Source organism: Psittacula echo (genome assembly GCF_963264785.1).
Source record: "Psittacula echo genome assembly, chromosome: Z".
Lineage (NCBI taxonomy): Eukaryota > Metazoa > Chordata > Aves > Psittaciformes > Psittacidae > Psittacula > Psittacula echo.
In genome coordinates, this window is record NC_137742.1 from 40,253,233 (window position 1) to 40,268,908 (window position 15,676).

General features: G+C 41.8%; 1 protein-coding gene across 1 annotated transcript in view; it reads left to right on the forward strand.

The window, feature by feature from the left end:
* Nucleotides 1-8,064: 8,064 nt before the first annotated feature.
* Nucleotides 8,065-15,676, forward strand: part of TRPM3 (transient receptor potential cation channel subfamily M member 3) — a gene marked incomplete at both ends in the record, with an annotated part of 379,891 nt that continues 372,279 nt past the window's right edge. The window contains one exon of the mRNA XM_080637491.1: nucleotides 8,065-8,223. Coding sequence (XP_080493617.1) covers nucleotides 8,065-8,223 — 159 coding nt within the window. The remainder of the gene's footprint in view (nucleotides 8,224-15,676) is intronic.

Below are 15,676 nucleotides of genomic sequence, written 5' to 3' on the forward strand. Positions count from 1 at the left end.
AGACAGAGCAGACCAGTGAATTAGTTGTGATATTGGATATTAATAGTCTAACGGGGAATGGAGATGCAAAAGCAGAGGAAGGACTTAATATTTTCTGATCTGAATGGATTAACTGTGGCACAAATATGTTGTGTCATCAAATGTTCTCTTTATGTCGTATTACCAAGTGCTAAATGTGTCTTGAAATGAATATTCAATTTAACATTTCTGTAAAAATAGGCTAAATTCCAAGTCAAACAATTCTTTGTTTTGTTCTGAACTCACTGTCTGGTTTTTTGCATAAAATAAAAGACAGCATTAGCAAAACCACTGTACAATATTTGTTCATGCTGTCTGCTTGCTCTCAAAGGTATTACAAATGTTTCTGACAATGCTGTGGTAGGGACTGTAACCTTTAGATGTGAACAAACAGGAGAGAGAAAAAATGAACATAATTAAAACTTAAATGTGAAAGTTTGATCCTCCAGTCTGTGCTCAAAACAACTTCCTTCTGAGTGGGAGTTCGCCTTGAATAAATACTACACTAAGGGGTTCTAAGAAACCATAAAAATTGTGCCTTTGTTTGTCCTGTTATACTTTAATGAGGTGTCTAGACATGTTTTAGAAGGAGGCATTTAATCACCAGTATTTTTCTATACTGTTTCTTTCAATAGTGATCCAGAAAACTGTTTGAGGTGTCCCCCTGTCTTAATGCTCCAAGGCAAGAATGATCAGGTGGCTATGACATTAGACAGAAATAAGAGAATACAGATTAACAACACTTAGCTGAGTTTTAAAGTTGGTGTGACTCGCAGGAGGTCACTTTAACTGTTTTTCAGACATAAATTGCCAACAGTGCTTTTCTATTCAATTTGCTATCCTATGAACATGACTCAGGTAAACATAAATATACAAAGTTCATTTTCTAGGAATCTATATTATTGGTATAACCAATATCTGTCTCCACATCTTTCATATTGCATGGAAGAAACCTCCAATGTTTAATCCAATGTTTATTTTTGAAACAAAAAGCCTATTCCTAGTTAGGTTATAGCTTTTCTTTCCATCAAGGACAGACTCAGTTTTTAATGTAAAAGGTTTCATTTATAACCTTCAAAAAAACAGAAACTGCTGTAGATTTGTGCTTTAGAAAATACATTTTACTGTGATAATTACAAAGAATTTCAATAGAGATATCTTTATTACCTAAAATCTATTATTTCAGACTTTCTGGTGGCCCAGCCAGAGTATGCATTCTAAGTGAGTTTCAGGGCTGGTTTTTCTGCCTGACTATGGAAAAGAGACCAATCACCTTCATTCATTGTACAAGCAGTAAAGAGTGGTCACACTTTCTCTGTCAAAATCAAAGTTGTGTGTTGTTGGAGTCCTACCTCTCTCAGAAGACGTTATGGATGAACTAAACAAGCGTTTTCTAAGTGTTCACCAAAGAATATTGGTATTGATTTATCTGTCTACAAAATTGGGAAAAATAAAAAAAGAGAAAAAAACTGTGTTAGGCAATACAAATGATAAGCAGCAAGTGTAGTACAGAATTTCTGAAAAATAGTCCTGCAAGACTTTGATCCTGGTGTATTTAACTTTCTTAATTAAAACTCTATAAACTGGAGAATGGAAAAAAATCTTCCATAATGCAAGTGATACAAACCAGACGTGTATGACCCTCTCCCAGCAACAGATCCATGAAAGAAACAATTACATTGTTCCCATTTTAAGAAAAGTGAGTAATTTACATCAGCTCTTTGATTATTACTTTTTCTGTGGAAGGCAGAAACTTTGTGAGAAATTGCTTTTTTCTAAAATGAAAAAAATTTGGCATAGAACTTTGCCTTTGAAAACTATTTTTATATCATGACCCACACTTTGAAAAGGAGAATTCACAGACAACCTTTCTGCCCTTCTGTCATTGTGCAATATCCTTGAAGTAATTACTCCCACGAAAAGCTAATCAAAGAAAAGATGTAATCTTTGTTTATGTCTTTTTGTGGAGTTGGCAAAGTTTGTGAAATAGTTGCATAATTTTCTGAAGCTTGAGGTGGTCAAGAAAACATGATCAAAGAACTGGGAATGAAAGCACTGAAGATATTTCATATTTGATCCACTTGTGATGTAAGATCTTACAAAATGTTCATACTGTAAAAGAACATAGAATTTTCCTGGGTTTAACTTCATGAGGTTTCTATCAGCTTATTTCTCCAACCTGTCCAGATCCCACTGAGTAGCAGCATTGCCTTCCCCTCAGGTACCTGCTGCTTTCTGCCAGCGTGGAACCGTTTATGAACTTGCTGAAAGCAGACTCTACCTATGTCATTAGACATCAAACAGTATTGATAGTATTGATCCTGGAAGGCTGCTATTAGGAACCAGGCACCAGTTGGACTTTGTGCTGTAGTTTATGCTGGTCATAACCGTTTAACCCTAATAGTTCAGCAGTATGCCATCCATCTCATTAGACACTAAATCTTATTAGGCACTAATACAGCCCATATCTTAGCAGTTTGGTTAGAAGGGTACTGTGGGAAACTGTAGAAAAGACTTTGCAAGTCAAGCTATGTAACATCACTGCTTTTCCTTTGTGCCCAGAATCAGTTGTCTCATCACAAAAGGCAATCAGGTAAGTGAGGCTTGATTCCTCTACGGCAAAGGTATTCTAGCTATTCCTAATTATCATTTTGTTCTTAATGATCCTGGAAATGGCTTTCAGGAGTACTTGCTCCACATGTTACCAGGGATTGAGGTGAGATTGACTAACTTGCAGTACCCCAGATCTTCTTTGCTTCTCTCGGATGTTGGTGCGATATTTTTGGTTTGTTTTTTTTTTTTCTGTTGTTTTTTCTTTCCCCCAGTCAAAAGGAGCCTCCCACGATTGCCATGGCCCTTCAAAGGTGACTGAGAGTGGCCTCTCACATTGATGTCAGCCAGCTCTTCCAGCACCCTTGGATGTTTCCCATGAGGTCACATGGACTGGTGTGTGTCCAGTTGGTTAAGCATGGCTTTACCATAGGGACTACCTCACTCTTATAGGCTCAGCTATACATGCAACCTAACTTCTGTATTTGTGCAATGAAAGACAGAAAACAAGAACAGACAGCCAGTTTTTTCTCTGCTTCCAAAAATATTAATGTCACCACACATTCTTAATTACTTATCCCTAGTGCATTTTTATTTCAACCAAGCTATTTAGCTAAATTATTTCCTGAAAGTCTCAGATAATAACTTTCAATTTAAATATTTATAATATTAATCTTGTTTATAATTAGTTTTTAGAGGGAAAACACAACTGAGGAAATGACTATAAAGTAGAACTAAACACTTGAACTGGCAGCCTTCCTTCATTTTCAGGAGGATATTCAAAGAAGACAACCATCTGTCTTCCTCTGGTTTCATCCCTAGCTTTTGAACGTATTGACCAGTTTTGCCAAATGAAAAAACCCCCACACAAATGGCAAAAGTCTGATAGCTAATTAAACTCCCATAAGTCTCACGAAAAAACAACAACAACAAAAAATGTGCTTGTACTAAGCAGTGAGATAGAAATAAGCTGTAAGAAATCTGAGGTTTTACACTGACCAGCTGGGTGCTATGAAGCTGTCACTGTTCACCTAGCCCTGGGTGAGCTGAAACATGTGTTGGTCATTGCCCAATGAGACTGACATAGGAATTATTAGAATAGCTAATAATAGGTTTGCTACTTCACCTGAATATAGAATAACTTACTAGATACTAGAAAATTTGAGGATCTTGAAAAGGCTAGACAGATTTAGCAGGTTAACAAATGGTTAGAAGGGTGGTGCCATAGTCAGGGTTACTTAGATGATGGGACTTGTTTTGGGAAACTGGGTTTACTGGATGGGGCCTGTCTGATGAAAAAGGGGAAGAGCTGCTTTGGTAGGAGACTTGCCAGGCTGGTCAAAGCAGCTTTAAACATTATTTGCTGGGAGAAGGGGGCGTTGATCGATCCCAATACTGCCAGTCAGATGCCAGCATCTGTAATGAATGCTAAGAGCGATGCAAAGCTACTTCAGCCGCTCCAGCCAATGAGTCAGCTTTATTTGGAGCTCGGCTCCAAATGGCTTCACCAAAGGCAAATCGTACCTGACCAATTTGATGGCCTTCTCTGATGGGGCTACAGAACTGATAGATAGGGGCAAAGCAGTTGACGTCATCTATCTGGACTTGTGCAAAGCGTTTGACACTGTCCCACACTACATCCTCGTCTCTAAATAGGAAAGACATCATTTTGATGGGTGGACCACTCGGTGGATAAAGAATTGGCTGGATGGCTGCATGCAAAGAGTTCCTGTCAATGGCTCAATGTCCAGCTGGAGATGGGTAACGAGTGGTGTCCCTCAGGGGTCAGTGTTGGGACTGATCCTGTTCAACATCTTTGTCTGATAGTGACATGGACAGTGGGATTGAGTGCATCCTCAGCAAGTTTGGTGATGACACTAAGCTGTGTGGTTCAGTTGATACTCTAGAGGAAAGGGATGCCATCCAGAAGGACCTTGACACGCTTGAGAGGTGGGCCAATGCCAACTTCATTCAACAGTGTGAAGTGCAAAGTCCTACACCTGGAAAGCAGCTCAGAGGAAAAGAACTTTGGGGTGATCACTGATGGCTGAACACGAGCCAGCTTGTGCCTAGGCAGCCAAGAAGGCCAGCAGCATCCTGCCTGTATCAGAAATATTGTGGCCAGCAGGGCCAGGAAAGTGATCATCCCCCAGTACTCAGCACTGGTGAGGCTGCACCTCGAATACTGTGTTCAGTTCTGGGCCCCTTACTACAAAAGAGATACTGAGTTGTTGGAGTGGGTCCTGAAAAGAGCAACAAAGCTGGTTAAGGGTGTGGAGAACAAGTCTTATGAGGAATGGCTGAGGGAACTGGGGATGTTCAGTCTGGAAAAGAGAAGGCTAAGGAGGGACCTTATCACCCTTTACCTGAAAGGAGAATGGAGCGAGGAGGTGTCTGGTGTCTTTTCCCAAGTTACAAGTGGTAGGACAAGAGGTAACAGCCTCAAACTGAACCAGGGGATGTTTAGATTGGATATTAGGAAAAATATCTTCACTGAAAGGGTGATCAGATACTGGAACAGGCTGCCCAGGGAAGTGATGGAATCACTGTGGAAGTATTCAAAAAACATGTAGATGAGGCCCTTAGTGACATGGTTTAGTGATGGACTTGGCAGTCCTGGGATAAAGGTTGGGCTTGGCAATCTTAAAGGTCTTTTCCATCCTAGTTGATTCTATGATTCTGTGGTAAAATTCCAATTGGCAATAAGGAAAAGCTTGTTCACTAAGACCATGCTTAAGCATTGAAGGCATTGAAACACTGTCCAGAGAAGGCATGAAGTCTTCAGTTCTGGGGATTTTCAAGATATGACTGGCTAAAGACCTGAGCAAGCTTATCTAAGTGTACCTACTTTAACACAGAGGGTTGAACCAGGTAAACTCCATTGGGCCCTTCCAACATAAATTACGCTATGGCTTCTGTCTTGCCCATGTAAAGTGTAGTGAAAACATTTCATAGGTTCTGAATGACTGCTTCCAAGCCTCTGGGTAGTTAAAACTTGTCCCAGATAGTTCAGTGGATCTTGGACTCTGCTGGGCTTGAAGATTTAAATCAGGCAAATGGAGCCCTTTCACCACCTATTGACATGCCTTCTTCTAGTGCTTGATAAATATTTGAACATACTTATAAATGACTGTGAAGAGCAAACATGTAGATGAAATGAGAAAGGCTGAAATAAAGATACTGGGCCTCTGCATGCATAATATGCGGTCATGTCCTTCTCTGCTCAGGATGAAAATACTTTCCTGCCAGGCATACAGTCTGGGTGATTAAAGCCATAACAGCAATGTTTACAAGCATACGAGGAATAAACATATGGTGTGTATAGTATAAATATTAGAAACCAATCCTATGTAGGTGGTTATTAAACATAAATGTTGCATTAAATCCTCTCAGACCTTGTAACAATCTGAATCTTGGTGTTATGGTTTACACAAAAGTGGATTGGCACTTAGATTGTCAGGTTCAGATGAATTATGGACTGAAAGAAGAAGAAGGAAGCCATTTTCTGTGCTGAAACCTCAACCTTAACATCTGAAAAGGAACAATATTTTCACATCTATTGACATGTGAACTGCTTTTCACTAAATTTGATCTTCTGATGTTACTCAAATGACCTGTGTTATAAACTACTTTTACTGAAGCTTAAATTGCTCTTGGCTATGATTTTATTTTAGCTTAGTTTCAAGTTTGTAGTCTATTTAAAATAGCAAAACTATTTTATATAAGAACATTCACTTCCTTTTCTGTTTTATATTACATGGTACTGAAAGCTGAATAAGTAGTACAGCACTGTCTGTGTAACTAAACAGGCACCAAACTTCATATTCTAGCTACCAAAGAATTAAAAAAGACTATTGACAAATCAGTAACACAAATATTTTTGTATCCAGTCCATGAATTCCTTTACAGACTCTTATTCTCCCCTCTCAACAAGACTGCTTAAGAGCACATCTTCGATTTGAGTTTTTAAAAATTAACTTGCTTACAAATTTTTGTGGGATTTCAAAATCATTAGATTCCTCTAATACACAGTTAAAGAAAAACACTGGAATCCAGAAATTTGATAGTTATTACTAGGAGATGAAAACATAAGAAGAGTTGATCTATAAATATAAAAAATGATAAAGCTAATTGACTTAATCAGCAAAGATGACCCAATACTAATGTACCTCAGTGAGGAATAAATGAAGCTAAAAGAATTCATGAGAATAGTTCACCCAAATGAAGTAACTTGTTATAGTTAGACACGTTGGAACAAAAAGACCTTCCAGTAACATCTGTCTCCACTGAATGGAAGGTTCCTAGTCAGGAGTCTGATTAGGGGTGTGGAGGGCATTAGACTACTTAATGCCATAACAAAATCCTTAGTCACTAGCTTCCAATCTGTATTTCATAGAGAATTTAACATGTTCTTTGGAAACTGTGACCCATTTTTCTTGCTTATTATTATGTCATTTAAATATACCATAAGGAAGACATATATCCTTTCATAGATCATTTGAAGTACAGTGGCTATAACTAGAATAATATTATTCATTGCAATGTCATATCATCTTTTAAAAATATTCAGCTTTTACTTCAGCTACTTCAGAAGCTTTGAAAGAGCACCATACAACTGACTTTTTCAGTAAAATGGTACTCTGAGAGATCTTTGTAAGAAGGGTTAAATCATAAGTACAAGTGGTTTAGTGCCTGCAAAACACTTACTGTGCATTTAATGATCCCTGAAAACCAGTAGCTATCAAGATTCTTTTTTAATATGGCTGTGTAGAGCAAGATGAAATATTTACCTTGTAATGCTGCTGCCTGAGCAACTTACACGCTGACTAGCCATCTCGTTAGCCCAGGTGTGAGGACTCTCACCTTCTGAAGAAGGTGCAAATTGCTCGGAGAGCAAAGGAGAGGCAGTTTTCCTGTATGGCACAGCACGCTGAGCTGATAAGCCTGGAGTACACGTTCCTAAAGTGCCTATTAGGACATATTGAATCCAGAAGCCTGACCACAACTGCAGGTCCTTCCGGTATTAGAAAGACTGTTAATTCCAGAGACGCTCCTCGTGAAATTTGAGAAAGAAAAGCAGCCCTCCCGCCCCCAAAGGTGTGCCTACTAACAGGTATCACTCCGTCTTTTGCTTTTGACTTGCTGTTTCCAGTCTCTCAAGTGTAAGCAGGAGAGAAAAACGCTGGACTTGGTGTGGAAGTTGCGCACCTGTAAGCGCTGTTGGACTCGAAGAAAGAACATGTTTTATTGCGGAAACTAATTGTGCCACTACGCATACAGCGCTCGCCCTGCCACCCCCTGGGAGAGTGTCACCCTGCTGCCTTCCCGCACCCCTCCCTTCCCGTCGCCCGCCCCACCCCGGGGACACCGGAGGGAAGGCAGCGGCGCTCCGCCCTGGCCCGCCTCCCTTGTCCCCCCTCCCGCGGAGTCTGGGCAGCACCGTTAAAAGTAAGGGCTGCGCAGAGAGGTGTGTGGGGTGTAGTGGTGTTTGGTGTTATGGGGCAGAGGCAGCAGAGCCCCGGGGCGGTAGAGCGGGGTTGTGCCGCCGAAGGGGCGGCGAGCAGCAGCCGCGGGCGGCTGGCGGAGTCCTGGCGGCGGCTGAGCTCCCGGCGTGGCTCCGCCAAGCGGGGCGGACCCTCAGCGGCCGCGCCGCCGGTGAGTGCCTGCGACCGTGACCAGCAGCGGGCTCGGGCTCCTTCGTGCGGGCACCTCGCAAAGGCGGGTGCTGGGTGGGGATGGTGTTGAGAAACCTGTTGGTCTTCGGGAGGACGAATGCCCCTTCTGATGAGCTGTGTCTGACTGTAGATCTAACAGGTGCAAGTCTCCCGTTTTCCTCTGCGGGTGCGTGTTCGTTTCGCGGCGAGGCTGGCGCTTCTCCGGCCGGAGCAGCAGCTCCCGTCGCCGGTGTTGGGTGTAGGAGCCGCCCGGGAGTGCAGCCAGCGTGGCTGGGAAGTGATAGCTTGAGACTTGTGCCTGCGTGGTGCGGCTGAGGGGAGAGTTGCAGCTATCATAAGCGGAAGACTTGAAGGCAGGTGGGCTAAAAACATGCGCTTGAGAACCTTAAGTGTACTTCTTGCAAAGGTGTATTCCATGACGGTGTGTCTGCCTTCAGCCAGCCGGGTGGGATATGTCAGGAATCCCCGAGGTGGATGGACAGGCATCTTGATGAAGATGCACGGCACAGCATAGATTACCTACAGAAAAGCAAAAATTTTTGCAAGATATACACAGAAATTGAAAGAACAAATTGAGTACTCAAGTAGAAGTGAACGGCATTTATTAGAATGCTTCATGGTCTTTTTCTGTGGGATCAGAATGCTGGTGCTACGTGTTGGGAAAACATACAAAAATTTTGGATGAACTGCTCACCGTCACAAGTACAGCCTCAGGCCTCGTGTGTTTAGAAGCAATGTTGTGTGTTCATACTGAAAGCTGACTCAATAAGGTCTGGAGTAATATGCCTCATTCAATAGATCAAGTGCATTGTTTCAAAACCAAACACTGATATATAAGCTTTTGAGCTGGGGGGAAGATGCCCACAGGTTGAATGCCAATTGGGGAAATAACATAAGGATGAAGAGACCTACGGTAGAAAGGATGCCATGGCAACAAGAAAGCATCAGAGAAAGTAATATTCTCTTATGGAAGGGGAAGAGGAGGAGCACCACATTCATCTGTATCACACTGTAGATTAAAATACTATAATTTAGTTTGAGTTTTTTGATTCAGTTTTGTTTTGGTTTTTCTTTTTTTTTTTTTGTTTGTTTGTTTGTTTGTTTGGTGGTTTTTTCTTTTGTTCCAGGATACACTAACTTCTTTTTGCAGTAGATGCCTTAAATTTAATTTCCAGGTAAGAGTTCAGTTTGCCACAGCTCATCAGAAAAATTCACAATGAAGCTGAGGATGGGGTTTGGTTGGTTTTTGCCTTTTTTTTTAAAGGTGTTGAGTTTCTGTTCTTCCAAACAAAGTACTTCTTGTGGCTTACAGCAGAGATGAATTCTTACTCCGGCAGAACCCAGAATGTGACTCAGGTTGCAAGTGTTTGGCCAGAATTGAAAGTCCATATTAATCTTCAGTTAATCTTTACATTTCCAGAATCTTTCTAAATGGATAAGCAGCTTCTTCCTGTTATCTTCTCTCAAGCAGTAGTTAAATGGTGTATTTATACTGGAATTGCATTACATTTAAACTTCTGAATTCCATGAATTGCAGGACAGATGGGAAAAGCTGACTCTGATTTTCTTGGTTTTTTGTTTGTTTGGGTTTTTTTTGTTTAATTTGTGTTAGGTTTTTTATAAGCACTTTTTTGGTGTATAGGTAGCTGTTAGTTTGTGTTTTCATTTATACACTTTATTGTAAGACAGCATAGGATTTTTGAAACTACATTTCACTAAGAGTAACTCACTAGGGATCATTTTCAAAAGCAGCGACAAAACACACTAATCCTTAAGACATTTCCCACCACCATCTTTTTTCCTTCCCCCTTCTCTCCAAACAAACCCTAAAAAAAAAAAAAAAGGAAGATTTAGATCCTTTTAGCATAAGCTCTTCCCCCCAGCCTTGCCAGCCTGATTGTGTTTTCCTTGTAGTAACTTCTGTTTGTCTTCCTCAGTTTACTTCTTAAAGGTTGTCACTTCTCTGAGGAGTTTTGAGGTGTTGAATTAGGAGGGTGGCACAAGTGACTGTGCACATGTATTTTTTTGCACTTTATTCTTCCCTAATCTTGTCATGATAACATTGTTCTGGAGTCTCAGATGATTTCTGTGTTTTTTTAATTAAGAAAGGTTAGGTTTGTTCAGTTAATCTTCTGGAAACTGGACAGGATGTATGGACTTGCTTTCTTTTGCTCCTAAAGCAGGCTAGTGTATCAGCCTTTTATAGCATACCTTAGGGGAGAGGCTGCTACTGTTTGCAGCCTTTGCAGTTTTAAATAGGTGAAAACATAGAAAATCACTTCTTTAGAGCAATCTCTGGGGTTTAACCTATGTGACAGACTTACTTCTTTAAAACTGGGATTTATTCAAAAGAAAATGCAGAGTAACCCAGGGTGGTGGTGGTGTGTATTTCAGTTTGCATAAAAGGTCTGATCTGAATGTCTTTTAAAGCCATTTAGGTAGGTGTTCTTGTTGTGCAAGAAAAGAAAAAATTGGCATTTTGAAGAACTAGTTTCTCCCTGTTAAGTCTTGGTTTAGATTTGCTGTCAAATACAGAACTTTCAAATTAGTAATTGCACACTGTGTTTAGCAGTGAGAAAAGCTATTATTTTTCTGCATCGTTCTTATCAGGTACAGTCTATAAATATCTTAATTTTTCAACCTTTCTTTTCTTTATGTGATTGTAGAAATTGCCCATCCTGATGTTTCACACCAAGTCAGTGAAAAAGTAACAATAATCCTGAAAATTTACTCTTGTTTTATTTCTTTAGTTCCAAAAGAATAATTTATAGTCTCATTTCTTTGTGAAAACAGTTGGGATTTCTTTTTATTTTGCTTAGTTAGTTTTTGTATTAGTCCTTGAGTGATAGAGGAGGATTTGTTTTATTGGCAGGAGCAGAGGAAGGGAAGGATATTTGAGATAGAAGAGGTTTGCAAGAGCTAAGATTGGCTAGATCACCTATGTGGCTGCCTCTAAAAAATCTCTAGCTTTAAAGCTGTTATTTTTGTTTATAAGGTACTGACCCCAGTTACATTTTGAGTAAAGGGGTTACATATTGAGGAACTAAAGTACAGCTGCTGCTTTAGAAATTAAGCCTTTTCTCTCATTTTCCTCTCTCCATCATCTGCTTGTGTAACTGATAAAAGAAAGCTGCATGGAAACCTCCTGCTCAAATTGATGAAAGTTTTGCCATTCAGAGCAACAGATCACATTTTGGATGTTAAATTTTTGCCCATAAAGAGGAATGTCTGACTTCTTTCTATGAAGATGTTGAGTATCATTTATACTTACAGCCTCTGATTTCTATGAGTTTTTCAAGCCATTTTGACCAGGGTCTGCACAGTATAGTGTTCCAGTTTAGTAAAAAAAGAGGTATGTGGCTATTCTCCTGTACAGTTTCTGTTTACAGCAACTTATTTTCTTTATTGTTCAAAGATAATAGGTTTTTCTTATTGCTTTTGAGCTGAGTCTTCCCACAGGATGTTTATATTAGCTCAGATACAAAATGATAAGTGAGAAACGTACAAACACATGAAATACAACATTTCCCTTTTACTTTGCTGTGGCATCAATGAAATCACAGCTGTGAACCAGGTTATTGGTCCTGTCCTGAACACTGAAGATCAAATGGAATGAGTACAAAGGATTGGCAGGGAGAAATCAGCTACCTTATGGCAAAGCTGAGCTACAGTTACATGTGTATGTGGTTGGAGAACAGTACACAATACCGTAGTTGTCACCCAGTGGGTGACGAGTTGGATTTCAGGGTGACTTGTTGTGGAGGAGATTTGAGGGCCTTGAACAAGGTTTGGTTTGCCCTCTGAGTTCCACATCTGTGAATTTAAGAAATTAGCTGTCATTTTCTCTTTCTCGATTATTGTGGCAAAAGCATCTTTGCCAAGAGGCTGGCCAGCCTGATGAGCATTGTTTAGAGGCAGCCATGTGTGTGACTTAGCTAATATTAGCTCTTGCAGACCTTTTCTATATCAAATATCCATCTTTTTTCTCAGCTTCTTATAAAACAATTCCCTCTTAAATCATTCAGGGGCTAATTAACTAGGAGTTACATGGAAGAGAGATTACAGCCCAGAGTAAAGTGACAAAATGGTGGGGCAAAGGCAGAAATCAAAAATGCAGGGTGGGAAGAACAACTCAGGTATGTTAAAACGGGACAAAAAGAACACCTATTTCTAGAGTGTGCACATAACACAGCCTGGGAGCTGAGCACCAGGACAAAAGTTTAGCATATGGCTATAGAGCTGCAGCATCACTGGGATATCTGTGATGTGGTGAGAGCTTATGTGGCTGGAGTGCTGTGATGGATGGAGATGAGCCCTTCAGGAGAGACAGGCAGGGAAGAGGAGGGAATCTGCCCTCCAGATGAAGGAGCAGCTCAGATGTTTGGAACTCAGGTCTGGATAACAGCTTGTAGATCAAGGTCAGAGGAGGAGTTGCTAAGTGTGACACTGGTGGGATGTGACCAGGGTAAAGAAGTAGATAGAGCCTTCTCTGAAAAATCTGAAGAAGTCTCTGTGTCACAGACCCAAACCTCACTGAAAACTTTAATGTGTTAGGATGCCAGCCATCCAGAAGATTGCTGGAGGTTGTCGAAAATAACTTCTTGCTGTTGAATGATCCCCAAGTCCTTGTGCAGCACGCCATGCAGACCTTGTCCATTGAAAGTTTGACCCGTTTTGCTCATGCAAGCTATTGTATGATTTTCTTCGAAGGAAACAGCTGTATTTGTCTTTTCTGCTGGTAAGCAGAAACTATGTTCTCATGACTTCTTTCTGCACTTCGAAGGCAAGGCAGTGCAGGTGGTGTCATTGTTGGTAATGAGTGGGAACTGCCCACAGGCTCCTTCCTCAAAGTTAGTTGGCTGTATTTCTCCTGGAGCCAAGGAATTTGTGCAGTGCAACAAGACAGAAAGTCATATGTGCACTGCACCACAGCACAGATCAGTGTGTACTCAGCTTTACTAGTATACAGATCACTGACTCCTTGATGTGCAATAGTCTCCCTGTCAGGATCACTATGAATGGAGAAGGTGATACAGTGATAGCAAACACAGGGCAGCAGCAGCCTGGGAAGCTGCAGGCTGGGCGGCCTCCCACCAGCCGCAGGAAAGACCAAGGAGCGAGTCCTCCTGGAGCCCATGCCTGGGCACATGAGGGAGCAGGCAGCGATGGGAGCAGCTGGCAGGGAGTTTCTACAGGTAAATCATGCCTGACCTGCCTGACTGCCAGCTGTGACAGGATCATGGGGTCTAGAGAAGAGCAGTGGATGCTGTCTGCCTCTGCTCCAGGCTTTCAGCACTGCTCCAGTCCTGCCCAGGCTGTGACATTATGATCTGGGAAGGAGGACACAGTGGTGGGTGAGGACCGGGTTGGGTGGTGGGCTCAGAGAGGTCGCTGTGGGTTGGACATTGCCTGAAGACCGGTATGGAGCTGGGTCTGCTGGGTCTGTGCAGGGCCTGCACTCTTCAGCATCTCCATCAGTGACCCGAGGAGGGGATAGAGTGTACATACAGCCCTGTGAGGCGGCAGCTCTGGGGGTGGCCCTAGGCGCTGGTGGGCAGTGAGGTGAGCCAGGGCCACCTGTGTCCTCAGGCAGCAATGAGGGCCAGCAGTGCCTGGGGTGGTGTGAGCAGGGCATGGCTGAGAGCCAGGGGAGGGCAGGGACTGTCCCCTCTGCTTGGTGTTTTGTCAGCCCCTGCCTGGGTACCACTTCCAGTTTGGATCCCCAGCACTGGAACAACACTGTCAGACTGATGGGAACTGATGGGAGGTGAGGGAAGGTCATGGAGAGCGTGAGACTGGATCCCGTACCCTGTGAGGAGAGGCTGCAGGACCAGGGCCATTCATCTGGGAGGAGCAATGGCTTTGCAGGCACCCATCAGCATCACTGGCAGAACTTGAGGGGACAGAGGAGATGCAGCCAGGCTCTTCACAGTGGTGAGTGATGGGATGGAAAGAGGCAGCAGCACAGGTGAAACACAGGAGGCCGAGGCTGGAGGGAAGGAGAAGCCTTTCCCCCAGGAGAACAGCAGTGGAGCTGGGGTTTGGGGAGTTCCACACCCCAACTGGTGAAGTCCTGAGCACCGTCGTCTGACTCCCCCTGCTGACCCTGTTGTGAGCATGGGCTCATGACCATGGAGACCTCCCCAAGTCCCAGCCTGCTTGAGTTGCCCTGGGATTGTGTAAGTCAACATTAAAAAGTCCTTTGAGAGTTAATTTACAAGATATGTGCTAGCACATCTAGTAACTTGTCTATAATCTTAATAACTTCTTGAAAAACGTAAAAGCATACCAACATTAGTTATCAGAAGTGAAAACACACTTCTTAAGAAAAGCAGAAATGTAAGTTTCAGGGCAGGCACTGGTTAAAATAATATGATAATATTAAAAAATGGAAAGTAACACTTTTCCTGGCCATTCTACTGCCTGCACTGGTAGGAGGGTGCACCCCACTCTCACGTAACCCCCCGACCCAGCCCTGGCTCCTTGCTGCCTCCTTCAGGAGGAGCTAGCTGAAAGCAGATGTCTCTTATACTTGAATAATGCTGTTCCAATTGTTTCATTGTACAGAAAGTGTAGCAATAAAAGATTCAATAAAAATGGAAACAAGAAGTCTCTGTCAGTGGTGTGACTTGGAAGTGAGAGGAAGGCTTGAGTGAATGAAGCCTACAAGAGGTGTTTGTGCAGGCTGTGGGTTGTATGTTGTGCTGCTGTAGGACTCGCAATGTAAAATGAATTGTAATGAATTTTACTTATGATCTGATTTTACCATCTTTGAAGAAAAGATTTGTTTTCATTATGAATTACTATTTAAGTTGTTGGTGGCTGAAGAGAACATAACTATTTCTCTGCTCAAATACTTTGTCGTGCCTGACAAATTGGACATTTTGTCTAGCTTTTATTTTAGGTAACTGCTCTTTTTTCTTAATTTTGGCATCTATGAAATGTGTTCTAAAAATATTATCTAGTATATAGAGGAGTGGGTTTTTTTGTTTGTTTGTTTGTTTGTTTGTTTCTGTGTGCTGTGGATGAACAGCAATTTTTTTTTTTTTTTTTTTTTTTTTTTAACTTTTATTTGGGTGGCTTCATAGCAAAGCCAGAGCTAATGGCGATTTATACTTCAGACTAAACATAGTGTTCAGCACCTCAAGATCAGTTTGCTTCGTTAAGAATCTCTCCTGAATATGCTGCTTAATATCTTCCTATGTTTGGCTTCCAGTGAGCAAATCTGTAAAGAAGTTTCTTATCATAGACCAGTCCTCTATGCTTGTCTGGATGACAGATCCTGAGTTTGTTATTTTACTGGGGGAGTGGGGGGAGAAAGGAGTATATTCTGTGCATTACTTCTTTGGTGCATGTGTGGTCCTGTCAAGTGGTGCAACAGCTGAATTTTTAAAGGTTAATTATTTATTATGATTTTAGGGATCATGTATGTT